This window comes from Athalia rosae, chromosome 2, assembly GCF_917208135.1.
Source record: "Athalia rosae chromosome 2, iyAthRosa1.1, whole genome shotgun sequence".
Taxonomy (NCBI): Eukaryota; Metazoa; Arthropoda; class Insecta; order Hymenoptera; family Athaliidae; genus Athalia; species Athalia rosae.
The window spans coordinates 17,363,367-17,391,094 of record NC_064027.1 but is presented as its reverse complement, the minus strand read 5'-3'; the positions used below and the strand labels follow the sequence as shown (position 1 = coordinate 17,391,094).

At 41.7% G+C, this 27,728-nt stretch overlaps 2 protein-coding genes and 1 long non-coding RNA gene across 11 annotated transcripts in view; 1 reads left to right on the top strand and 2 right to left on the bottom strand.

Moving 5' to 3' along the window:
* The window catches only part of LOC105692096, a 109,952-nt gene that overhangs the window by 18,016 nt on the left and 64,208 nt on the right, over positions 1-27,728 (bottom strand). For 4 of the 9 annotated variants that reach the window (XM_012411084.3, XM_012411085.3, XM_012411088.3 and 1 more), the window contains exon 3: positions 16,549-16,575. The exons of 4 other annotated variants lie outside the window; for them this stretch is intronic. In XM_012411084.3, the coding sequence (XP_012266507.1) occupies positions 16,549-16,575 (27 nt within the window). Of the gene's footprint in view, positions 1-16,548; positions 16,576-24,522; positions 24,919-27,728 lie in introns of those variants that run through there. One more of the 9 variants, XM_048650265.1, reaches the window with a different exon arrangement.
* LOC125499930 lies at positions 1,245-16,535 on the bottom strand. The gene is made up of 2 exons (XR_007276992.1): positions 7,742-16,535; positions 1,245-7,101 (listed from the first exon to the last, which is right to left on the bottom strand). It is a non-coding gene; the product is annotated as an uncharacterized LOC125499930 (long non-coding RNA).
* The window catches only part of LOC125499929, a 73,825-nt gene continuing 63,390 nt past the window's right edge, over positions 17,294-27,728 (top strand). The window contains exon 1 of the transcript XR_007276985.1: positions 17,294-17,876. The gene's annotated coding sequence lies outside the window, so the exon portion shown is untranslated. The remainder of the gene's footprint in view (positions 17,877-27,728) is intronic.

Genomic DNA, 27,728 nt, shown 5'->3' with positions numbered 1-27,728 from the left:
ATAATCATAATCGCGTGTAAACATTAGACAGGAATTTTGGAATTTCAAGGACAAAAAAAATGGAAATTATTCCGTTGTAAAAGGTGAGGTATGTTTTAGTATTACGGTGTTAAGTACATGAAAGTACAGAGCTTAAATAAACGCAATCGCGTAAGTCGCCGCGACATCTCGACACGCTTTTTTCTTGTTTTTTTTCTTTGTTTTGTTGATTTTTCTCAAAAGTATACATCACCCGTTGCAAAAGACGTCGGGGGAATAACAGAATGGATGAAATTGGCCGATTCTTCGTACGACTATGAGTTCATATACCGGTCTTTCAATGTCGTAGTTGAGCGCGCGGACGTATGCGACGTTTTCCAGGAACAAAAGGAGGAATATCTTCGCCGGTGTATACAAAAACATGTTTGATGAAATTGAAAATTAAACCGGCCGATCGTCAGACTGGTAGAAATCGACGGGGTAAAAATAGGACTTTACGGGGAAGTCCAGTAAGTCATTGGCACGACCGGTACGGAGGAGCTGATTTCTATCGTTTAATCAAAACAGAGTTTAACGTTTCATCGCAGATGTTTTTCTTCAACGTTCTCCTTTTCCTCACCTACAGGATAATAAAACTACGCAGAAACTCTTTACGATATTTTTCAAATTTTCTTTTTTTTTTTTTTTGAAAAGTCACGCACCCCGACTTCTGAAAATACATACATCGTACGAGTATTCATCCCTTTTGGACTCGTGACATAGGGGCATCCCTTGACCGCCTTTATTCGATTTCAGTGCAGTCTTCGCTCGACAATGAGTCGAGTTTAGTCTGAATTCGGAATAAGGGGAATGAACGAGGGCTATTCTGGCGACAGACGCAGACGTACCGAGAATATCGTGGTGTTATTTCGATATATAGGTACGTGCGATGAATTTTTTTTTTTTGTTTCTACTCCGAACAGACGGTCGAACGGTCCATGGCTGGTTGCGGGTTGGCCTAAATCTAGCATCAACATCGCCCGACAGCGCGGTCGTTTTTCTTTTTTTTTTTTTTTTCTTTCCGACTTCGAAAATTCAACGTTGTTTTGTTTGGCCCGTAACCGCGGTTTACATTTCAAATTATTGCTAGCTATAATCGATTAGCATTTTATTGTTGACGTTTGTCATAATTTAATCGCGCATCCAGGTCGTGACGTTAGTTAGATTGGGTAAGTTCTGGGAATAATAACAAATATTTACGAGGTGGTATTAAGTAAAAGATGAAATGGTATTAAAGAAACACTTTATTTGCATGTTCAGATTACGCTAGCCTTATATTATATGCTTTTTTCGGAGCAGTGTATTCCGAAATTGCGAAAACGCGTCTATTGTAACTTTGAGTGTATAATCTTGTCTCTTCGAGGTTTACGAATATATACGCATTAATTTATACCACGCGCTAGAGGTATCTGATAATTGAAACGTGAAAGGTTCGACCGTAATTAAAATGGACAATACAAGCCCCCGCGAGTCCTTACGATTAGCATAATTGGAGTATTCATCCCCGCAGGAACGGCATATTCACACGACGATTAACTCCACGTGCGATAAAAGGTTGACCGATAACGATAATTACTCACGAACAGACTCTTACCGACGGCCCGCACGTCTATCTGCTTGAAAATACAAGTTTGTATGTATACCATATCGGCGCATCCATATGTATACGTGTATACATATAATATAAAATCCACTCCGCACAGCACGCCGTCGCTATTCTGGACTCGATCCTTTTCGGTGCAGCTTGTGGCAGGCGTCATGGGTCGGGATGTCGGGGCGTCGTACCCTCGTTTCAACCAGAAGACATCGCCCTGGGGAGAGAGTTCAACCGAGAACGAACCGCTCAGGACCGTCTGACAGTTTTGATTCACCCCTGCGCCTTAATCGTTACCAATTATCTCCATTTTCTCATCTCGACGATGTTCGATTCGGTCAAGTTATGATTGAAGGGGATCCAATCGTAATACCCGATCAGTTTCACCCGAGGTCATCGGTAAAGAGATAGATTGTTCCGAACGAGTAACCGAAAGAAAGTCGGTATGATTCAGCTGATTGGCAAATCACAACGAATTTGACTGAAGAAATCCGACAGCAATTAAATGAAACTCTGTGCAGGGATTGTGGGACGGATCCGAATTGAGTCGAGCGTAGCGATTCGGATGTAATTCGTAGAGCAGTAATTTCACTGGAAGCAAAGTCGGATTGAAAAATTGACGAAACAATATCGGATATACGGGCCTGGCTTCTTCGTCGGCCCTTCACCCTACGTCGTTGCTTAGCAACACCCAAGCCCATTTCCTAGCCCTGATGTATTACCGAGCTGCAACTGCACGACGAGGGATATGTTTGCCCACAATGGCCGCCCTTACAGCCCTTAAATTTTTTCTCAGACCTGCACCGTTCGTTCGCAAACCCCATGACGCGCCGTCCTCTGAAATATAACGTCGACTCAACGTTCGACTGTACCTGGATATTCTCGACGGGTTCCGTGTTTCGGGTTTGAGAATAATCTTACAAAATCTCGATCGCATGGTCATGAATTTGATATTTCACCAGCCGAGTCCCCCGAGCTATAGGATGGTCGGTGAAATCCGACTAATCCAAGCGGAATCGAAGCGCCATAACGTTTGAATCGGAGGGTTCGGGTGAAGTCGTACGAAATCGTCGATTGTCGTAAAACAGGTGAAACAGAGAACAGAGGTTGTTGGCATGGCTTGGCCTGAGTGGTTTCGATCCAGCGGTCGTCCGGGTGTAACTTGCGTAGACTTGGAAACGAAGAGACTCAACCCCGTCCCTCGCCATTCTCCGTAAACTGAAGATCGATCAGGTCTAGATTATCCTCGAGTTGTTTACTCAGTTGCGGGGTCCTCCGACTAGCCTGAAAGAGCATGTTTTTGAATTTTTCAGCTCGCACGAAGCCCTCGCACGCCATCGTGATTTCTCGTAATTCATCGTAAATTTCCATCGACGGTTCACGCTTCATTTTTTGTCCAATTTATGAATTACTCGTGCGCTCTACAATTCCGTCCGACTGACGAACAACGTGATTTATCGTTTTCGGATAATTGTATAATAATTGCCGAGACCTTCGCGAGTCTGGGGATCTTTTTTACTAATGATCGAAAAATGGACCATCATCATTCCGCGATTAACTATGCATTAATACAACTTTGACTTCATTCGGGATTCCGGCTTCGTTGAAATTGAGATAAGCAACGTCACGAATTGATTTTGTAATATTATTGAAAACAACGATGTCGCAGCCATGTGCGATTCGCGGTTCGTTTCATGGCTATGCACTCGATGAATGTAATACTGGTAATACTATTCAGCGGTGAAGTTGGCCGCTGGTAGAGCCGGATTTGTATCTATTCGAGAATAACGTATTACTATACAGTCCCGGACAAGCATTGTGTAAGTCGAATCAATCGTGGGTAACACATTGTCAGTCTTTACTGGTCCGGGTGAATGTTGGTCGCAACGATTCTTCCCGCATAAGATCATACCAATCTAGTTCGTGATCACGTGAAACTCCGCTGCCAACGTCCCATGCGTCCGGATGACCTTCGAAATTCCCGGTCAACCGCAAAAGAAAATTCGTTATTACGGAGGAAAATAATGTAAGATTGTCTCAGGACTGCGGCTACAGACTCGTGTGAATCTTTCAAAATGTCCTCTTTTCATTATAGAGCTTCGTCCGGATGTCCCACCGAAAATTGTCGAGAGGAATTTCAGATGCGAGTCTTTATTATTCGAAGTCTTAACCGCACCCTACTTCTGCAGCAACGCAGCGGCAGCAGCGGAGGAACGGCTTCTTCTCCCTTGTTTCGGTCGTTCTTTTCTCGTTGCCATGTTTCCATTAGTTGTGTCGTGTACCGTACCAGTATGGCGTATAGTAGGGACGTAGTCGTATTTCAGTTTCTCCATCGTTTTAACGATTCGCTCCATCTTCCTCGAGGACAGCCGCCCAGACCAAGATCACGTGGTCATCCAATGGCGCTCGTTACGAAACTCTCGGGTTTTCTTCCTGCCTTTGTGAGTCTTTATCTAGCCCAGCATTAGAGCTTTAAATATAACTCAGGGTTTCGTATTCGACATTTCGTCATTTTGGTGCTTCCGAGTACGTAAGTTTTACCACTCGGCGGAGATATCTCGAAAAGATTATCATAACAATTACGTAGAGGAAAGAAAATCTTTGCACGTATGTCACACCGTACCAGCGTTTCCGGGTATTCGAAGAAACCCGTAAATTGCCACGTCGATATGTCCGCCGTTGGAGCGTTCGGAGTGTTCCGAGTTTTTCGAGGTAAAACCAAAGGTGACGGCGCTCAGCTCGTCATTCGTGAAAAATGGAAAAAAAAAACAAAACAAACGAACAATTCGTGCGAAGACTCCGTAGAAAATTGTTTGACGAGCCGAGACGACGCTAATAAATAAAAATGAAATTAAGTCAACAATAGCGCGTGATCGTTATCTCCGTATACGTCAAGAGAAAATGCTTCCATACAATTTCAATATCGTGCGTATAAGGATTGAAGGATTAGTATACTAGACCGTGTCAAGGGAATTTTTTTTGTTTCAGCTCAATTTTTGAGATATCATCGAGGGACGATTTGTTTTTTGCGGCAAAGAAACTTTCAAGACACGTTCATTCGAAAGAGAAAAAAAAAATAAACCTTTTTTTTTTAACACGGTCTAATTACTACGTTATGTATTACGGGTGAAGAAATTAGTCAGGGTCATGGGTAGGAAAATATTTTCATTACGCCAAAGCCATTACGAGGAATGCATCTATCAATCATATGTAGGTGAACCGATTATATTCGCATTATGACACGCGTTCGTTACAGCCATCTATGTACTGTTGGATGTAATGAAAAAACCTTACCGAATAATACGTTATTCTCGTTCATTTGTGAGTCCATAAAATAATCATCAGCGCGGAGTATGTAAAAATTCAATTATAACTCTAGGAAGAATTGGTAATTTGAAAAATTACACAGGAAGGCATAGGTATACATATGTGAATGTCGAACATCGTGCATCGAGAGAACGTGGCCTTGCCTCTGGTCGTAAGGCCAAACGTCCCATGAGGAAAAATTCAATGTAGATACGATTTTCCTCGTAACGAAGTAAGCGTCCACGTTATACGAATGTGTGCGTTGCATAATCTGTTACTTCATCAAGTTATTTCATCATATAATGAACTCTAATAACGTTACTATTTTTGTACCGGTTCATGATCAATGTAATTTATCGTGTCCATTGTTCCATATGCGATCAATTTAATTCGCTTCATACTCCTCCCATGTGCACTTCTATTACAATCTGGTTATACATATACATATGCGATTCGCACCGCGTACACATATATAACGCCACGAAATGTATACATCGTTTGAAAGGCTTCGAAGCGATTCCGCCTGATCTATTGAATTATTTGGTCGTGAAGTGAGGATGTCGCGCTCCAGACTCATTGTTAGGTGAAAATCGTTTCGTTTGATAATCAGATTGATTGTAGAGGTACAGCGAAATGGGACTACCGCTCTACGCGTCATCGACCGTATAAACGTTGGAACGTCCAAATGCGTCAGCGACTGGCGTCGAAAATTCGTTTGAATATTCTCGGTGCTCCCGACCGCGATGTTCCACGCAAGATGTGAAAACTTGACTCGAATCCGCTCGACGAAAATTGCGCTCGATAAGCGGAATTCCTAGTCGACGTGTATCACCTACGTAGGTACGTTAGTCATGTTTTGACAAGATAATATGAAGCTCGTATTCGATCGCATGAATTTCTGTACCGCGTGTCGCTGTGTTTCCAACAATGTAGGTATAAAACAATTTGGTGTAATCGGGTAAGAGGCTCAAGGAAAACGGGTGTCAGGTTACATTGATTACATATATATGAGTATGGGAAATATGCGGCGTACCGAACACACGTGAGTCAGAAAATTTATGAACAAGAATTTGCAAGACTCTTCGCATCGCTCACCGATCATCTGATTTCAAGGATCGAAACTCGCCGATTCCCTCGACGGATATTATTTCCCAGGGAATATCAATCCACCGAATAAAATCGGTCCACGCATAAATCCAGCTTCATCATATTCCGCACGAGTAAAGTCTATTCCCGGGCGTGTGTTTAATCAATGGCTGTAGGCGGTTGATGATTATAAATATGCAAAAAGAAGATGGACGCCAAACGATTGATTTATTCTCGATCCAAAGATTACTCGCTCGGACGATGACCCACCCGTTACGCTATTCGTGCGGTTCGGCAGAACCGAATCGATATTATTTCGACAATTTTTCATTGGAAAAAGCTTTTCGATCCCTCGAGTAACGCTGCGCTAAAAAGCACGATGATTCAGAATCTTCTGGCCGGAGTTGAAAAATGAAGCGGCGGAGCGACGACTCCGAAGTAGGTACGGTATGACAAAATGATTGCAGGACGATGCCTGCGACCACCGGATTATGGAACGGGTATAATTTAAAAATCTTGCGAATCGGAACCGCAAGCCGTTATAAAGCGTCTATTAGAAATGGCGTAGAGTAGGTAGCCGGAGGCTCCGGCAGCAGACTGCAGAGCGGGTTCATGGTCCTCCTTGAACCAGGAGTAGTTTCCGTTTATTTATAGAATGCCATCAACAGAGGATTGACCGTAATACTGGATTACGTCTACTGAAATAACCTGTGCGAGGCGTTAGGAGGAGATACGATGACCCGAGACAAAAAAACGGCCAAGAGAGTTAATTACCGCAGATCTGCAGCGCTAAAGTGGTTAAAAGGAAATGTGACACCTTGAAAAAAGTAACCGATAAATTATATACCTGTGGTGTAGTAAATAGCCAGGTGAACCTCCAGACGTTGTTATAATTCTGCTACACGGACTCAAGTTCCAGTTTTCACCCCGCGCAATTTCTTTTTTTTCTCTTTCATTTCACGTTTCTGTTTTTTTTTTTTTTTGTTTTTTTTTTTATTATTTCCCTCTCATCCTGTCCGCTGTATTATTAGAAACACTCGCCTCCGAGGCGTTTCTTGGTCGCTGCGGGCCACGCGCGCATACGTCTTTGCCAAGCGCTGCAGAATAATAAGTATAATTTACGAATGATCCTTGAAGAATAACCGAAAGTACGATCCGACATGAGTTGTAGAGATTTTCATATCGGTGGCAAATAATATTGGAATATGGCGTCGCAACGAGTTAAGAAACTTTCTTTAGATATTTCTTAACGGAATAACGAGGAGAAATTTGCCAACCTTGCAAAACAGCTATTACGCGCGTTAACCTTCCATCTTGAAATTTACCTAGGATATTTGTCATCCGCGTGATGCGATCTTCCGCGTGAGTTTATATACATATATCGAACTGAAAAAAGTAACGGAGATCGATCACCGTAAGTCTGGATCGAGAAATTTCCGTGTTCCTCCGATTCATCCCAGCTGTTGGTTGCAACGACTGACTCCTTGATTGAGTAAACGTGGAAAGTTTTGAGTTTCTAGTTTCTAGACAATCAGACCTCCGACAATTAACAAGTGAACGGCGAATAATTGCTGCGCCGCTATTGACTCGATATACATAATTATATATAACGCCGGGTAAAAGTTTCGTATTGTTAATAGAAAATAAATTTAATTGAAGCAGCACTGAAAATATAAATACTGTATAATTGCGGGTAAAAATTATCTGTGCATAAAATAGAATAGAAATTTTTCTAACCGAAAATAACATCCCGTGACTTTGGTGAAAATATATGAACAGCATAAAAGTACCACAGTTTCGCCGATGCGGGTATCCGGTTTCGATAAGTTTTTTCTCGCATCTGAAATCTCCGAGTATATCCAGGCAGCGTGGTCGCTCATTGAGCCTTTTAATTTGATATAACCAACGCGAACTTTCGAGCGATCTTCGGGTTTTCCTTGAACACTGCCTCCGTATACCTACACGTAAAATTTGCATGTATATCCCCGACGGTATTATAGTGTAACCGGTCTTACGGATCTGGCATAATTACGTCACACCCCTCAGGTTAACCGTGTAAGAAAAATTTGAATATCTATAAATCGATACAAACGCGCGGCATTTTCGTACTCGGTTAAACGGATAGACGTCAGAACCCTGCCGGCGAGGCCGCTTTGGTTATTCCCAATATACAATTAAAGAGGAAATATCGGATAATATTTTTTTTCCTATCGCGTCAACGTTCACGTATTATAATTAGAAGAGAAATCCCGTCCTTGGATGACGTTGTTCGGCACTCCTATGCACCTATACGTGGGCTGCAGATTTGCTAAAACGAATATTTATTCGACAACTTTTTAGGCGTAGTGCAACTACTTACGTTCCAATTGCACCTGTGTATTGATATCTCTGTGTATCTATTTAAAACTGACCCCGACGGTTCATTTATATAGTGGGGCTGATCTATTTGCGTATTTAAAATAATTGAATACTTGGGGGAGGATTAAATGCGGTTCAAAGTCTTCCGAGATCGCGGACTTTCAGCTGTGATACGAAGATTCGCGAAAATAATTAGCATCAACGATGGCTAAAGTAAATACCTATTCACAGATGTCACCAGTTGATTAATTTATATATACATATACACGTTGTGTGAGTAGCGGCATTGCAATGACACATCTATACGTATCGCTGAAGAATTTATATGGCGGATGTACGAGATTATCCCTTGCGGCAGAAATTGTCATTCTAGTAATAAAGTTATCTTTTCCCACAATCATATTTCGAAAATTCTTTCAACTCATCTCGTCGTCTCGTTTCCTTTCCTTTTCGTACCGTTTGTGTCCTTCCAATATACACACTAGATCAGTGTATCGCAGTTTGCCGCGTTCTAAAATTAAAACAATTGAAAATTACAGTCCGTGGATAGATTTTAGTCTCCATTGAGTCAAGCTTTGAGTGGTTCAACATTCAATTGTCATTGTATCGATCTAATTCAGATCGTTTCTTGCGCCCGTCGAGTTTTACGTCAGATATCATAATAGTCTACTATTTGCCACTCCGGTGACTCGTGGCCACAGCCACATCGAAGCTATTTCAGTCTCACATTGTGAAATTCAATCTTTTAATTTATTTACTTTTTTTCCTTTTCCTCGACTTTTTGCAACCTCTTCCAATCAATCGATGTGCTACGGAGATGTCAACTCGGTCTCAATCGGGACCTCAGTTCGTGAATTTCAAATGATTTCGAAATGGATCACTGATTTTTAAGGACGGCAAGTTCTCCAAAAATTTGATAGGTTTTAAAAAAAATGTGCAAGGTGATAAAATGAACGGCGAACGGAGCGCCCGTATAGTTCCGGGGGTCAGTAAACCGAGCGATGTTGTATTCGGATATGAGTTCGAATAACAAAATGATCAACTGCGTTTTCGCGACCTACCTCTATAACATGCGGAATTGTTTCAAAGGTCGGGAAACATATCCCGCCGCGAGTGTCATGTCTAATACTAGCTTCACTTTTGCCAATTTCAACTCTTATTTTTACACATCGGCCTCGACTTTTACCCGCCGATTTTATCGCGAGTTATTTATATTTGTCGTCAGAAAAGTTGGCCAGAAATGAAAAAAACCGATTGTAAGGTACTCGTCGCACCTTGGAGTAGGCCGATGACCAACTGACTGGAATCATTATTTTCAATTAAGGACACAGCCGTGTCGATGTATACGCGTGTTGTTGTTGTTGTTGCTGTTGTTGGGAATGCGTTTTTATCGGGGCATTCGTCGGTGAGCATCTCGCGTGGTGCGGCAGACGAATAAAAGCTAAATCAATCCTTGCGAGAGCACTCGAATCGACGATAGTCTACAACATTGCGTCGTAAAAATTTGACGAAAATAGGTACGATTGCGAGCAGGGAGTGTCACAGACGAACGACCAGACGTTTGACCGCTATAAGTTCTCGGGGACGCCCTCGGTTAGGTGCATCGCGACGCCGGATCGTGAAAAATGATGCAACCGCGATATCGCGATTTATCAATTAACGATGAAACGTAGCGAGTTACGATATCGTTGCATAATTTGATACGCGGTTAACGTTAATGTAAGTTTGTAACTTGGCGTCGCTACGAGGAACTAGAAAATCACGGTCATTTGACTCTGGTATATCTGCGTGCCGCGCATATAGGGAAAGCCAACTTTAGGCGAAGGTTGTTGCTTGCTAAAGATAATCCATCTCGTCCAGCTCTCGATGTGCGCGCACTCGTGAACGAATGATTATTATTTTCAGCGACGAAGCAAAAGTATGTTCGAGAAAAAAAAAAAAAAAAACATGAAATAAAAAACTAGCTCGCACGCTTTAGGTATGTACACCGCACAAATCGGATAGGCGAAATAAATCATCGATCTTGTTAGTTTTGTTCATCATCAGATCCGACGACTGATCAATTTTGATAGTGGACTCTCGACCCGCGATAATCCCAGCTGCGGAAAGAACGCTACGATAATCGCTACGAAGATACGCGCGAATTTTGATATTTATTCGCGCCGTATATGAGATTAAATTACAATCTCCGATAACTGTCGTATCTAATTTCTAACCTTTTTTATTCCTTTCACGCTAAACACGATATACGTTGCCCTATGTCGTACGGTGTTATACCCCTTGCGAGAATTCGCTCTATGCGCAAATATTCGATGTTTTCCCCGAATGGCAATGTGCCGCAATAACAGGAAATATCAAAGCTATGCAATCTTCATCTTTTGAAGAACAGTTCTCGCATTGCAGTGACATAAACGTTTATTATATTCGAATGAGCTCGCCGTACGCAATGAACGTTTCGCAATTCTTCTCTCGCGGTCAAATCGGAGATAAAATAAATTTCTTTATTCTCATTCGCATAGACAAACGGCGGGGGATAATTCTTTAATGGAAACTTCGAACGATTCTTTGCTTCTCATTTTTAATCCTACTAGTAACGAAAGTTTTGATATTTTTTTATTTTTTTTTTAATTGCACAATATTTATCGTTAAATGAGGTTTGTACGTGTTGAGCGTGTTGTGAAAGTGAGTTTAAATCCGCGAAATAAAAGGAATCCTTACGGTTCACGTGATTCGAGTGTGACATAAAGTGCGTCTCTGTCGAATGTGTTAATCTGACCGGAAGCCATGTTCCAGTTTCATCAACACATTGCGAGTTATTCTTCATTAGTTGTAACGGTAAACCGCAGTCGGCTTTAATGGAATATTGTGAAAATCTTGAGAGATAAAATAAATTTCGCCGAGTCACTTGAACATTCACAGCTGTTCGGCAATTGAATGAAGTCCGTGTATCGTACCTACGCCGAACTTGACTCACGTCGCGGCTGGTAATCTCGCTAATTATCATTGCTCTAAAATAAGAATTTCAATGAATCGATGATTCCGGATTGTTAGTTAATTAAATTATTCTATAAATAGAAGTCATTGTTTGCAAACAATACCTGACAATTACCAGCCTCGCGTTTATTTGTGAATATTTTTAAATAGATTTAAAAAACTCGTTTTGCGTTGTTACCTCTACACGACGTACATACATACTTCCGTGCTCACAATTAAGATCTTTGTCGCTACCCGCGATTAGATTATGGAAGAATTGGTAAATCGAAAGACAAACATTTCGTATCCAATATTTCCGTAGAGGAATACTTTCAATTATTAGGCTCACGTGTTTGAGTTGACCGAAAAGAAGAAGAAAAAAATAAATAAATAATCTCGGAAAGCTAATAGGCTAGGTGTAAACATGTAAATAAAAATTTAGAGATAGGAAATTCACCGAAGAGGTGATTCTACAAAAGGTAGTTATTAGGAATTAGGTGATAATTTGCTCTTTAAGTGAGTGAGTGAGATCACGAATGGTATACCGTGAATCACACGTTACAGACGGATAAATACTACGTTTAATTCCACGTGCTTTCCAGTCAATTGTCTAGGCGGAAAATGACGATACCTTGAAAACGATTCGGAGAATTTCTTTCGGTATCATCAAGCGCACCTAGTTTAAAGGGACGTGGGCATCGCGATATATCCTCTCCAATTGAACGAAATAGAATCACCTCGCCGGCAAAAAATTTGCAGCGCCGTCGATTATATCGTGTAAAAAAATTAGGCTCAACTCTATTTTTTCAAACAATTATCACGGTTGATGTTTGGTTTTTGGAAAGATGTGACTCATTCATTTTCACGGCGGAATCACGAGACTTATTAGTTCTTTAAATCTTCCATGACGACTGCAGAGATGACACAACGATGGTAGGGACTTTTCACTTCCATTCATGTTCGATTTATTGGAATATCGATAACAGTTGTGATCGGCTGCGCGATAAGGCGAAAGCATGCGAACTCCGTCTCTCGACACGTAATATCCATTAATTCTGAATAGTTTCAAGAATGACGAGAAAATTTTTATGCAGTCTGGTTATCCTTATCAAACGGTCTCGCGATTGACACGTGAACGATTTTACGTAATTATAGTTTGCATCAATACATGTAATTATCATATCTTCAAATGGCAATAACGGCGGATGTACGAAGAAAGTGGCAATCAAGCCGATCATTACTCTTCATTCCCCCCCATGATAACGATGAATCTATCGATTAATCGAATTACCCCAGTGGTTTAGAAATTCCTGCAAAATTTGCTCTACGCACACACCGGCTCATCAATCAACGTTTGTTGTTGTTTTCGAACAGGTTTTCCGTGGAATTACTCGTTTGTAGGTAGTCCAGTTCTAAATTTACACATACATTATTATCATTATCGTTATCGTGGATATGGAACATAGTTTTCATCATCTGATTGAATTATGATATATTTATGTATGCACCGAACGATAAAATAACAGAGACAACAACAACGATGACAAAAAAAAAAAACAAGAAATAAAATATCGATGTTGAATTAACGGCTGACAAGTTAACAACACCGTAATAACATATATGTGAACTTGAATAACAATGGTCATGCAATGGTAATTTGCGTGGTGGTCTTTTAAAATACTAATTGTACTTCGGGCAATTACCGTGGAGATCAAAGGGTAATCTGGACGAAGAAATAAATTATTCAAATGCACGATGACACACATCGTTCAAACCACATATTTATACAATGTATAGGCGACTCTGAAAAACGTCGAAATATTTCGACGTGATTTTTTCCCGTATCTGAAGAATGAAAGGAATTCATGAAGTTTCGTAACGTGTAATGACCTGTACGAGATCCGAAGTTATCGGTGAAACGAACTACCGACAAGAGCTCGTAAAATTTAGCTGAATAATCTTGCGTTTAAACGACAGAAATGGCTCGCTCAGCGTTGCGTGTGCAACCGTGACGGTGCAACGTAACCTCCTCGTGCCGACCTCGTAAATCGAAAACGGCGCGTGTCTCCGCGTTCTGTCGTCGTCGTATTCGATTACTGCGCGTGTGCTCATTATAAGTTGCGAACGAAGCGCAACCACGGTTATCGGATCTAATGCTCGTGTAGGGGCCGAAGCGTCAGCATCTGCAACTTTGGAGGTGCGATCGTTAAAATCCAGCGAGAACGACGTCCGAGTAGAAAAATTTAACTTCACACGTTCCTCATCGAGTATTCTTCCCTCTAAAGCTCTTTCGAGTACTTTTTCTTTCCGAATGTTCTTATCTCATTGCGCGTTATTTTCAATCGTAGGTGGGCTTGTATTTGGCTTCGAGTACACAGAAGGAAAACGGTGCTCTGTTTCGACTCGACCATCATTTTGCTTTTTTCCCCGTTTTTCTGTCAGCGTCAAGCAGAAGCTGCACCACCTTCGACAGTTGTATGAGTTCAGAGACCCGAGGTAGCTGCTGATGTCTGGGCGACGCGAAACGCGAGCGATCGAATATAATAACACGTAATACGAGGATGTCGCAGGAATCAGCGTAGAGATAAGATTGTAATTCCGAATAGAAGCTAGCGCAACAAACCATGAAACGTAAAGGACGGTAACTGACATATACGTGACGTATACGTATAGTTAGATACATATAATAAACTCCGCAGAAGCCTCGCAAAAGATATTACGTACAGGATTTGTTGAACGCGAGTAGCGAGAATTACGTGCGTATCACGTGATCATCTTACTATAAACGTGACCTTCGTACAGCCGTGAAATATCGTTATCTCGTATCTATCCTATTATTCGCGACTTCAATTTTAGCATTTTCCTCACCTATTGGTTGGTTCATTTTTTTGGGAAGAGTTTGTTTGATCTATAATCGGATAAAAGACGTTCACTGGTTTGTGGCTCTAAATGATAGGCACACCTAATGTACCGCAATTAAAACAATTAGCACGCACGGACTCCGTGGCGTTATGGAGGTGAAAATGCGACAGAACTCGAATACATTGTTGCTAATACGCACGGGGTGGATTCGTCATTTCGTTATTACATGATCGTCGTGTACTATAAAAATGTACATAAACCTGAACGACGTTCGTCGTCAACAACCAACCGCACCACTTGTCTGAAATGAATCACCGTCGATTGCAGGTTCCGATGCACGATATTGAAAGGTTAAACGGGCCGTGACGTCATAGCGAACCGTGAAATCACGCTCATTATGGTTTAACGGTCGAACTATATCCTCGGGAGACGTTGGAGCTGTTACGACATTTCGTTACGTGAAAATCGCGGAATCTACCGATTTATTGGCTTTTCTTTGAGAAAAAAAAAGTAAAATAAATGTCTGCGATCTTATTGGCGCTCACGATGTGTGAGTAGGTATTCGACGATTCCGAAATAGCACCGGGAGAATACCGATGATCGGTTCCAATTTAATTTCATAACGGTTTGGAGCAAAGTTCAGCTACAGGCTTTTTATGGCTTCTTGTTATGCGAGGTCTTTCAATAGGTTGGGTTATTCCTCCTCTCTTTTGTATGCTAATTTTTTCGGTACAATCAAAGAAGGAAGACCGTCTACGACTTGTTAGGTGTGTGCCCCAAGGGCGCGCGTTCGAGCTTTTTGATACTTGTTTAATCTCACGCGCCAACCAAATAAGAGTTGACTCGAAACTTTGTCGTTTCGAACGAGGATCAGCGCCTTCGGCGCGAGATGCGACGTGCATTTGGAAATTATGAACGACGTACTTGAAATTTAATAAGGACTATGTTCAGGGGTCTGTGAAGAGAATTAAAAATAGACAATCGCTCGTTCCTACGGCCAGCCAAGTACGTTAATTTAAAAGGTTCATATTGTACGTTCGATGTGACATTGTAGTGTCTGGACAGCTGCCGCGTCTAGATCATGTGAATAATCGTGGACGCGTGTCCTAGAGTCTAGAGATATCTAGACATATCTTCGCTTCCAGCGCTTAAAAATTATTTTCAAACTAAGAGTCTAGCTTACATACGATTCTTTTCAACAAATCGCGCAGGTCACAAATACTTTGCCAACTGACTATACGGACGAAAAAAATTAGCCCGAATGATTGTTGAAAAAATTCTACATATTTCTCGAGCAACGTTATTTCGTATATAACTTTCTTGACGGCGTTCAATCGAAGATGTGTGATACCGTCGCGTCCATTCGAGGTAATAATTATCCATTGAAATCAAAACTTGACGAATTGACGCGAGTAAAACTGTAAGTAGAAAGTCCATGAGGCTAATTAAGGAGCAACTTGAGCTTAACGATTGTTCAATCCCACAGTAGCCTAATCGACTGTTCGCCTTCGTAGAACGTGGTAAAAGTTAGATGACGCGTTTTATTGGTTGGAATTAAACGAGGTACCAAGTTAATTTGTGACCTTATACACGAATGATGAACGTGTTGTAATAATTACGCGTTTGCCCAATATCATATACTAACAATAGGCATCGCGGGCGTTAATCGTGATATCGATACGAAAATTAAATCGAGTATCGCAGTAAATATTATAGAAGGTGGTTTGATACGTCGACACATAATGGTAACCGCAGAATTACATCAAGATAAGACATCTCGTGTGAAAGTGAAGTTTAAAATCGATTAGAAAGCTATTATATAAAGTGAAGTTGAGACGTACCGTAAAACCATAATAAGAAAATATAATTATCGTTTATGATCGAAGTTTATCAAATCATTAAATTTTTACCGGCTACTTCTCACACCCGTGAAAACTTGAAGATATCCGATAATATTCCGATGTATTTTTCACCTCGATGACTGTGGATAATCATGCGCTTCGAATAAAATAGATAAACGAACGAATGCCGTCAGAAAGACAAAAATTCGCGAGTAATTGAATTCAAGAGCTTCGTCAATGACGCCCGAAAATACATTCGATACAAAATACATGCGTTAGTAAGGTTAGCCAATTCCCGGAACATGCCCATGCATGCGTATAAATTTACGCAAAGGAACGTTAATTTGTATTTGTTAATTTTCCCCGCGACCAACACCGAGTAATATTGAAAGGTAAAGAACAAATTGAATAGATAAACAGACAATGTTTTTTGATAAATCCCCCCGACACAGGGTCCACAGGTAGTCATGCCGTTGAATAAACGTGCTAGGGTTCTGTATAAAAACTCACCAAGGTGTGACAACGATTGCAAGGAACCTGAAACAAGAAAATAATAATGTTAAAAAACTCATTTTCCGCGAAGAAAATAATACACCCATCATCGACCCTGTTGCCATTAGCAGATTCTCCGGCGCAGTTTTATCTTCATATATGCATACATATATTTACAGTGTATCGAGTGCCCCGATATATATTTTAGTGATAAATCGCTGATAAAAATTTCACTCGATATACGCCGCGTCGAGTCTTAGCTGGCGCCTGTTTCGCAGACGTGGATAGGTGGTACCAGCAGGCGCCCCGGCTACGGTAGCCTGTATTTTAGCAACAGGATTTAGCGCGTCGATCGAAACTGTCGACGAGGACGGAATCGAAGCGGATCGATAGCTCTCGATGCGGCGGTATTTTAACGGCCCGTGACCGAAGCCAAGACCGACGAGTTTCAATTATTTATATGCAAAAACTAAGCGGAATCGATTCGAGTTACTTTTTCAGCGCCAACGATAGGACCTAGACGGTCGAAGCATAACGTCGTAGAACTTGGCCGACTCGTTCTTAAAAAATACTCAATCCCGAATATATTTGGTTTATTTCATCCCTGAAGCTGCGAAGAGGCGGTGAAATACTTCAGCCGATCGATTCGACTGTCTATAAACCCTTGCGAAAACAAAACGAAAAAAAGTAGGCTCGAATCACAATAACGTCAGCGTTACTTTCTCGCCATATTGGTGCGGGGTTTATATTGGAAGTTGACGATTCTTCGCGAAAAAGAAAAAAAAAAAAAAAAATGGAGATCGGTAAACGAAAGAGATCGATGGGCGTCGAAAGTTATGCCTCGAAGCCCGTGATTCAAGTCGATTGAAATTCACATGAAATTTCATACAGCAAACGTTCGAGTGCGCGATAAATAAACACGTCGAGCATAATCAATTGAAAGAGTTATTTCATCTGGGAGAATAATTATCCAGGCTTTATATCGAGTGCTTCACGGAATCAACGTATTTTCAGCGATAAGATCGAGTAGTCTCGAGCATCATTATCGTGACGAATGCCGCATACCGACAGCGTATACTGTACGATTCTAATAAATCACCCCAGTGCATTCGTACGATCCTTCGCATATGGTCGGAGCCAACGCGGTCGTACCTTGGTCATCGGTGGGACAGGCATAACCTCTGGGGTTCGCTAACGATTGCGGATCATCGTGAAATTTTGAAATTTGTTACTTCAATTAGAACGTACGAGGTTTTTATTTGGGATCGGTCGGGTGGCGGCGGCGGCGGCGGCGGCGACTCAAGGATGAAAATCAAGAGAGAGGCTTGAAGTGAGCTGTGAAGTGGGTCAGTCTAATAATATTGGTACATCGGAGAGACTCCGCGGAGAGATGTTCAATCGAAAGGGATGTATTTCGTTGTTCGATTCGGCGTTGATCGGAGGCGCGTGTGGTCGATCCGTGCGTCACACCGCAGCTCGTATAATCGTTCCACCGGAATAGGTTACCCCTAAATATTACCACCGCCTCTATTTTCGAACGCCCTAAATCTAGGCTTTCTCGAAGTCTAGTACGGCGCCGATGACACCGCTACACTTCATTATTTCTGGCTGCACAAAACCTATTTATACACCACCTGCATTGCGCGGTTCGCATTGCTCGCGACGCACGCATACCGATATATCTCTTCAAACGAATTCAACTCGCCGTCGATCCATTGGGCAATGACGGGAATTACACCAGGTGCGATTTTTTCCATCGTTCAATTTCCAGCACTTGATCATTCCCAACATCGAGCACGAGGGGCTCCTGCGACGGTCGTCGCAACGTTCCTTTCGGTCAAGTCGGTCCTTTTCGAACGAAGTCGTGCCGTCTGGTCCTGAGCAATCGATGATTTTAACGTCGAACGATCATCGGAGCGGTTGGATTGATTGGGCCCGGTGGTGGGTACTGACGACGAGAACGGTCGCGTTGCTCGGACGTCGACTCGAAACCTATGTTGCGAATCGGGTGTCCGTTGTTTTATTAGGATTACACGTTAAGTTTAGCTTGGGATCCCGATTCGGTGAATCCGTAGAACGTCTCGACGGGGTCTCTGTCCGATCGGTCGAACCTTGGTTCAAGGCCAGACGTACACCTCGACGCGTTCGAGGAACGTACGTGGAGAACGCGCGCGTTCCTTCAGCTCTCGTCTTATACGTATTCTCGTCCGCTAATGCGTTCGACCAAAGACAGGCAAAAACGAGAGACACCTATTATATCGAGTAAAAATAGATATACCGTGTGCGAGATGATGCCCATAGATTTTTCATCCTATCAGGTGTTCCGTTCAATCTATGTCCTCCCATTGCGAGCATCGCGATATATTTTACAAGTATGTAAAATTAAAAATCGATTGCTAATTCAGACTGCATTTCTAACTAGGTCCAAAAAAGTTATACTTTTAATTCACTTTTCGATCCGTTAGTTCATTTTGTGATTTTTCAGTAGAGACAGGTGTATATACTCTGTAGAATAAATCGTATAACCTCTCGAACGGATTTGTGCGTAATCCAATGAAAACGATATAAAGCAGGAAAAATATATTCGAGGCGATAATTTAGTCGATTCAAAGAATAGCGCCTATTCGGTTTCTCTCGCCGAAAAGTGAGGACAACGACATTTCGCAGCGTGGGATGAGTGTGTGCTCGTATAAGATGGTATAAGTGTGTAAGATAATGTACGATATATCCGAGCTTAAGTTATTTGATTAGCAAACAATGCTCACTGTCGTATAAGAGATGAAGACGTGTGACAACATATTTGCAGGATATTTGCATACGGCTTTGTATTTATTTCATGACACAACTGTTCCTGTCCGTTCGAATCGTGTATCTTCTGTATTCCAGTAGTGGCGCCTAGAAGATTCTGATATTCTCAATATTAATCACAGATCGTGCGCGCTGTGTTCGCGATCGATACACGATGCGGTTTGTGTGTTGTTTTTTCTTTCCACCAGAACTTTTGTGAACTTTACACGTACCCAATATTCCGCGCAATCGTTCGTGTCGCAATGGCCATTTTTTCATTTAATTTTTTTTTCATCCAACTAATACGACACGTCATACCGGCTATTGTTAGGTAAGAACGTTAAATGTCAACTTGCACAAATCAAGGACTTTTCAAAGGAGACACCACTCAAGCGTAAAACCACGTAACGCAACTGCATACAATGATGTTGACGATTCGTTAATTGGCGTGAAGGATTCGCGGAAATTCGGTGATCGAAGTTTAAATTCGGCTATGACATGTTCACAGTTTCCGGTCTCCCATAGATATCGACTAAAATTCGCCTTTCGCGAATCACGGAATTATATCAACGTCTTATCGGCTCGTTAGATCCATCGTTATCGAGGTGATTATGTATCGATGCGCATACGGCGTGTTTCGAGAGGCAAACCGATCACGATTCGCTGTAAGGTAATCATTTCTTCAGTCGATTGCTTTCTAGGCCACTTCAAAGAAAATCGTACGGTTACGTACGGCTAGCCAAGACCCATACAACCGATAAATTATTCATTATGACAAAACACGTTGATGTCTTTTAGCTCGGTAGAATATTATGCTGCACCCACATGCTTCGATCAACTGTATGACGTTCACCTAGTTCGAATGACATAACGAATCATTTCAATGTCGTATACATGCGGTATACTTGATTACCTCCGCGATTGGAGAAAATTCAATTTAAAATCTGATCGCGCGTTGACTTTTTTCTAAATTTTTAATAACTGATCAATTTTTTGGTTGTTCAGTTCCGACAAACCAATACACGAATACTTGTAGACCGTGCATACGATTCGATCGGAAGTCGACGAGTCGATAAATGGTATAGTTTGTTAAAGTGGCAGCTTGGAGCAAAGTTAACCATATCAGAGCAGTCGTATTATTACGTTTGAACTTGAAAATCCTGCCATCCCGAAGTACGCAGTTTATTATTCAAACAATGTATGTACTTGGGTTAGCGGCGTTATCCGCGTCTATCCGCCCTGGTATCTTCGTGGCCCTAATTTGTTACAATTAAACTACCTGCGCAGTACGATATAATATCTATCTGACGAAGTAATATAGACGGGACACTGTTGGTCTTCGGTTTGCGGGGCGATGAATTTTCTTCATATTGAAAATTTTCAATCGATAGCGAAGGCCGATAATATGAATTATCAGATTATTTATATTAGTCGGTGTTTCGCAGCTGGCGGAGCGTTTGATGTGAAAAGCGTTTTCACAGACACGGATGGCAATTAATAACTCAAGATTCGATGCATGTCGAAAAAATTGACGGACGAGGGCTGCGTCGGTCGTACGCGAAAATGGGGGGAAAAAAATATGAATCCGCCGACGATAAAGCCTCGCAATATTTAATTCTCTAATCCGCGTTATAAATCGACCTTCGACTCATTGTCGGCACGAGCATCGACGATCGGGTGACAGCTGACAATGAGCATAGAATCAGCAATTTGTTGCCACCTCAGCGGTAGGTTGAAAGGATTCGCAGTTTTTCATCCGTTCAATTCCCGATGGCCGCATCGCCCGCTCTCGTTTTTACCGCTTCAGATAAAATCGCTCCTAGTCTATTGAGCCGAGCTCATTTCGCAGCAATTACATGCGTTTATAAAAATTATCAATTCTACGTTACGTGTATATTCGCTAAAAGTATATATATATACACCTATGTGCATGTGTACATGCGTGACGGACTACCAGGTCACGAATTCTAGCAATTACTTACGTAACGATTCTTACGCGGACGTGTTCATGGTTTGATGATATTGTCGATGCGAGTATTCTCATTCAAGCTAGCTGCGGTGCAAGCGGAAAAACATATTAGTACGTTATGTACACAATATCCAGACACTAATCATCCAGCAAACAATCATTCCGGGGGCTATATACCTACGCGCAGCTATCCGGAGATCGAGAGCATCCGCATACACGGTCGATCGATAATTGAACGACTATTTTTTCCAGAAAATTAGTTGCGCGATATCATAACCGCTCAAGGGTATTTTATTGTTTCATAGATCGCGGTCCATTGTCGATACCTTGAGCCACAATATACGCTAAATTCAATTGGTTCGTGTTTTTTTCACATCACGTTTACGTACATAAAGCATACATTTTGTTTATCCTTTTTTCCTTTTTTTCCGATATAGACTAGCCCAGATGGCTGAGTACTGTAGGTAAAGTACTCAGGAACACCTGCGGAACATAATCATGGCCACGACATCGAACAAAACCTGGAGTCGTTCGTGTTCACTTTTAGATGTTAATGTTAACCAACTGAGCCGCTGATCACGCTATTACGTCACTACCAAGCGTGCAAGTATATATGTATAGCTACTGCAACACACCGACTATACATGCTTTTGTCTGGATTGTCACAGCAAATGCTCCCGGAGGAAGTGCGGTACGGAATCATTGATGCAATTTCTAATCGTTCGATCCTTATACTCGCGCTTCAAGCAATTTCAAACGGTAAAAAATCAAGATATCTTAACGGTACATACGTGCACTGGGTATTCAATTCATATTTGTCCGAACATGGTCGCCTATAGCAGCCGATCTTTTTATACTCTCCGATTCTGTTCGATCGATACCCCTTTTTCTCCGACACCCCGTTACACGTTTAATCTTCATTCGTCCGAGTTTGTTTTTGTTTTCAAATTCACGAGCCAACGAGAATTGTTTGCGCTAGACGATACGGCAATTTCACCGGCTGCATTTTTCTCGTCCGCAGTCAAAATAAAAAGGGCGAAACGATTGCGTATGCGATTTGCGACTCGGTCATCTGCGTATCTTATATGCACGAATATAGGTACGTACGTACGTACGTACAAACGTGTTCGCATGGCTTCAAACGGTGCCGCGTACAGATTATTATGAGTCACCGGTGAAATTACTCGTACAAAAGAAATATCATTTCTCGTCATGCTTTTGTGAATAATTCAGCGATATAATGCACCGGAACACATCCTTCGCGAGGCGGAAAGTACGAAACTTCGAGAGATTTATCGTGTGCGCGTAGAGAATATTTTGCAAATTTTACCATACGCGTGTAACCGCAACTCGTCCGAAGATTTTTTTTTTTTTCCTCCGTCAACGACAACCCCCACTTACCGGGATAACTGATTATTTCAATAATCATAAAAACTGTTCTAATGTCTGCATTTATTTCGCATATCGCGAGAAGGTTGCGTGTACGTACGCGTACACATGTGTACACATAAAATCGTACGTGTACAGATATATCGATGTACACACAGCTAGTGACATTAGCATTCCTTGCGAGTCGCGCGCATATATTATTAGATGAATTATATGTACGTACAGTGACTGGGAGCGACATGACATTCGTCGTGTGTTGTTGTTGTTGTATTTGTTTTTCGTTGGATCGCTGTGCAGTAATTGCAAATATGGCGACCAACGCGCGGTGCCCTTGGAATTTACCTTTTTTGCTTCCGATTTTATTCACCACCGCGAGTGAATGGCTCCCGTATGTAGAAATTTGTTCAAAGAGCCCGTCTCTTTCCCGACGGTAAAACTTACAATTAGCCACCCTCGTAAGGTTAGAAAAATCCATTATCTTTTCAACGGTAGGATTCTTAGAAAAGGCGCCCTCGTTACTCGACGTTACACAACGCTCTATTTCGCTTTGAATTTTCCATGGCGTCCAATCGCATCGTACCGCATCGTTCTTTTTTTTTTTTTTTTTTCAGGAATTTAAGTACGAGATATTTCAATCGAACGCCCAGCGGCGACGAAGACGTAGAAGTTAACGTGTAATATTTACGAGTAACGTTTTCAGAATATAAAAATAATCTCGAAAAGGTTAAATAGATGAACCGAAATATTGCAGGAGGAAGCATTGAATTCGTCGACCACGTGTAATCCGGTTGGTATTTAGAAAAGGATAATATGTATAATGCGAATTGATCGAGTGTGGTTGTGGATGGCCGTGAACATCTACCTCCGACAAAGTGTATACGAGGTATTATAAGGTATAACCTCCCTTGACCGAGGTGGTTTCAATGTCAACGTACACTCCGGAGGGTCGCAGCTGGCAACGACGTAATTTTGTGGACGATACACAATGCAGAAACGTGTAGTGGCTCTTCTCCTTTGTAGACACGGTTAAGAATTAAACCTTTGGCGGTTCGCGGTCCGCGGGCTCCGTTTCCCCCCAGTATCATTCTTTGTTCTCAAATTACCAACATGTGGCGATCACGCAAGTTTAATTACAGAGACAATTAGCAACCAACTGTTGCTGACATTCCCGCGTTTCATGTGTAAATATATAATATGTATTACATATTATTTCATTATTATACGGTACATCTGTGCCGACTGACACAGCCCGCAAGTCATTCGTCAATTAATCACGAAAAATTCGCACTCCTTTGTTCCACAGCAGAAATATGTGTTTTTTTCATATTTTTGGAAACTTCGAAGTGTGTCATTCAAGATTATTCGCGATCAATGCGCGGTTCAGCCTTGGGCGAGGAGGTAGGTCGTCAAAATTTTAGTGTACGTTGTACAGGTATGCAGGTATATTATAACCGCGTTTCGCGGTGCCGTATGCACCTTTTTTTCAGCCTTGGAATAAGATGCGCGGTTGAGATTTTCTTTGTTAATTTATATTCGGGAATGAGACGACAGTTATGACGTGAAAGAAATAAGTTCCGAACTTCGAGCACTGTCGAGTCAGTTGAAACGTCGTATGGAACGTATTGGTAATTCAAGTATTCTGAAAATGGCAAGGTTGGTTGATACCGTGGAGAAACCAGAAACTAAAAGCCCTTGCCTTTGAATTATCAAGCTTCGAAGGATCGAGGGACCGACTGCCGGTTGTGAATTATTTTCCTGCTTCATACGTATATACATATATATATCTACTTGCAAATTTTTCGGAGGTCACGTTGTACGTACATCGTTATATTAGGTGTGTATCGTACCTATACAAATCTGCGGATCGAATAACTCTTGCGGGGGACATTGGTCAGCAGCACCATCACCGAACTCGTTGCTAGGCAGTCGAGGCCGCCCGTTATAGTCGAATCTCAGCTCTACGTGCTCCATGGATTAGTTCGTTACGACTGTATGGGTGTACCGGCTCTTACAAGTAGGTAGTCGGCCGAGGGTTGGCCGAAGTGATAAAATTTATAGTTTCGCTAACAGGTTGCTTCGCGGAACGCTCGATCGTTTGCTGGTCAGCCAAAGTTACCGCACACCGTATGAAAATAAATGTTGATCGTTGAGTTTTGGGTGTCAAAAGGATCTCTACATTGCAGCGATAAATTATGGAATATACTTAGTTCCGCGAACTCGGAATTTATGCCGGGGAAAAAAATAGAAACACTTTACACCATCGCTCAAAACACTCGATAGCTACCGAAAACCACTCGACACTCGTTTAAATACATGTATCCCTCGCGTCGCAGATACGCAAGTGCGACGCACGACTATTTTCATCTAATTAGTCCTAATTCAAAACACATTGTTCGCGAGCTCGATGAAATTTTTCATTTTCCCTAAATCAGCGTATTTTTATGTAACTAGCGGTATAGGCACATAGCCAATACACCGCCATACTTATGTTATCATCGCTACTTCACATGTGTGATAATATTTTAATTATTCGCTCTGACGTTTCCAACGGACTAATTACGCAAAACATTTGGTCCAAACACAACACGTATGCATTGTGCTTTGAGTCAGAAAATTTTTCGAGGATCTATAAGAGACTGAAGTATTCTCAAATGAAGATTATGCGGAACCGATTCAATATCATTATCGCAATATTTGTTCACCGAAGGGCTGTGAAACGATAAAATGAAACGACGATGTTAACGGATCACGATTTCTATGGTGCTCGATCTGATAACAGATTAGATATCGCTCGCGAGATGAGATTTTCGAAAAACAAAGAAAAACAAAATCGAAATGACAAAACTGTTCACTTTGAAAACGATATAGGGGAAAGCGGGGCAATACTTGAGGAGTCTGTGAGAAAAAAAGTGAAAAATTTTCCAATTCAAAATGATGTTTGAGGTCCTTCTTGATCATGTTGAACAAATTTTTACGAAATTTTTGGGGTGCCCCATTCTGCCCCGCTACCTAATGGGCGATTTTACGCATAAGATTGTGTAAAAATTAATTTACAATTAGTATGACTGATAGATTTTTAAATACGACCATAAACGATCATCAGGCGTATACATACTTATAAGTTTGAACAAATTAATTGATAACCGAGTATAGCGATAATATGATAATATGAGGTTACAGCTAAAACGACGAGCTGATCACAAAAAGTGGGACTAAAAGATTAATGAAACACATGATCGGTTATACAGTCGCCCTGTAGGCACGTCAAATATAGTAGTAGACACTGCATAAATCATAACGCTAAATACTGTCCATACCTCACAGTTCCTACCCACGTGTATCTATAATATCACCTGGCGCGATCCGCTCCAAAACTGACGCCGACCATACGGTCCCAATATGCGAACATCGAGTAGGTAATTTCATCGCGAACGTATGCCGATCGGTAGGTCGAAGTACGTACATAGATATGTTCTGGGTAATCCCGTGACATGAAATCCTGCATGAACAATCAAACGATAGAACGAACATGTTTCAATAATTGCGAGGATATTATCGTAAGCGTACGTTTGAATGTCAAAACAGCGTAAAAGTTCGACGATAGTTGAATCGTCGAGTGAATTACCACACTGGGATCATCGAGGTGTTTTAAATCGGGCTGCAATCAGGTTTGCCACTTCTTATATGACCCGCAGTCGCCCTCTCACCTTTTACCAAGTATCAATTATATTCTCGGGCAAACAGCACATATGTATACGCATGTACACACGTTACGATCACGAATGTTGTTTGATCAGGTGTTGCGAAGGTGATATTTGTGATGATAGGCACCAGTTTTAGTGGTCCCTATATATTCATTGCGGGAATAATGAAAATAATTGCACACGCCATGTTTTCACGCCGTGCAGACGCGCGCGGGTATATATTTTTTTCGAGTTCTCGAGTGTTTATCGGTTTCTCGTCGAACGTAAAACCTGCCAAAGTGATGAATTTTTTTTCTTTCTCTTTTTTTTTTCTATACGCACAGAAACGTCTCGGTATACGGTGACACGAGACGCTTGGATTTTCAACATCTACGTAATCTTATTGGAGAAAAAAAAAAACAAACAATTCAAATCTTCTTGAATTGATAATTTTCGCAGTCGAATCGCTAATTGCCAAAGCTGTAAATAATAAGCGCTTGCCCTCACGCTTGCCTTATGTATACCATGCGTGATCGTGGGCGCAAATAATTGAGGTGATATTTACACGGCAAACTTCGTAGTCTGGTAACTCTCTTTAAAAGCTTTAGCTGCTGACTTGAGCCGTTTGGCAAATGGTTTTCGTCTTTGTGTGGTAGTCACGTGCTAGTCGGGTGCCTCCAGGAAGCAGCGGCAGCATCAGCAGCTGCTGGCTGTGACTTGGCTATTGCCGCTGCCGCTCGAGACGTACATCTAACTATAAACTAATGTTGATTGCTACTTGAAACAAAAGGTTAAATGACAATTGAACCACGGCAGTTAATATTGATATTAGGGGATAATAAATATTACGAATATAATAGAATATACCCAGACATTATTATACATCTATAATATTCGCACGTTGCGCTCATTTTGGCTACCAACAAGAAAACCTCCGCCAACTCTGTCTGCAGACGAGCTACCGAATACCGAGACAACAAGTTGCCAAAATCATCTGGCAACTGTGCGATCTCTGGTATTTCAAACTAATAGGTATTTTCAAGCAATACCGAGAAAATGCTGAATTTTTAATCGAAAGAATATTTTTTTCTTTTTCTCTCCACTTTTCCGCGAGTCTCAACGTTACCCGTAATTCGAATTGATCGGTATCGATATCTGTCGCAAGTTTCAGATATCATCGCCGTCGAGTGACCGATCAGGTTAACGTTACCTGCACACACACTTTTCGTCCACAGGTAAGATACTCAGAAGGTAACTCCACCTGCGTTGGGTTTCTACCGATGTAGGTAACAGGTGAATTCACCTGATACCGCTGGAGTGTCAGGTGATAAATTGATCGACGGTAGCAGCAGCGAAACTAGCGGCGGTCT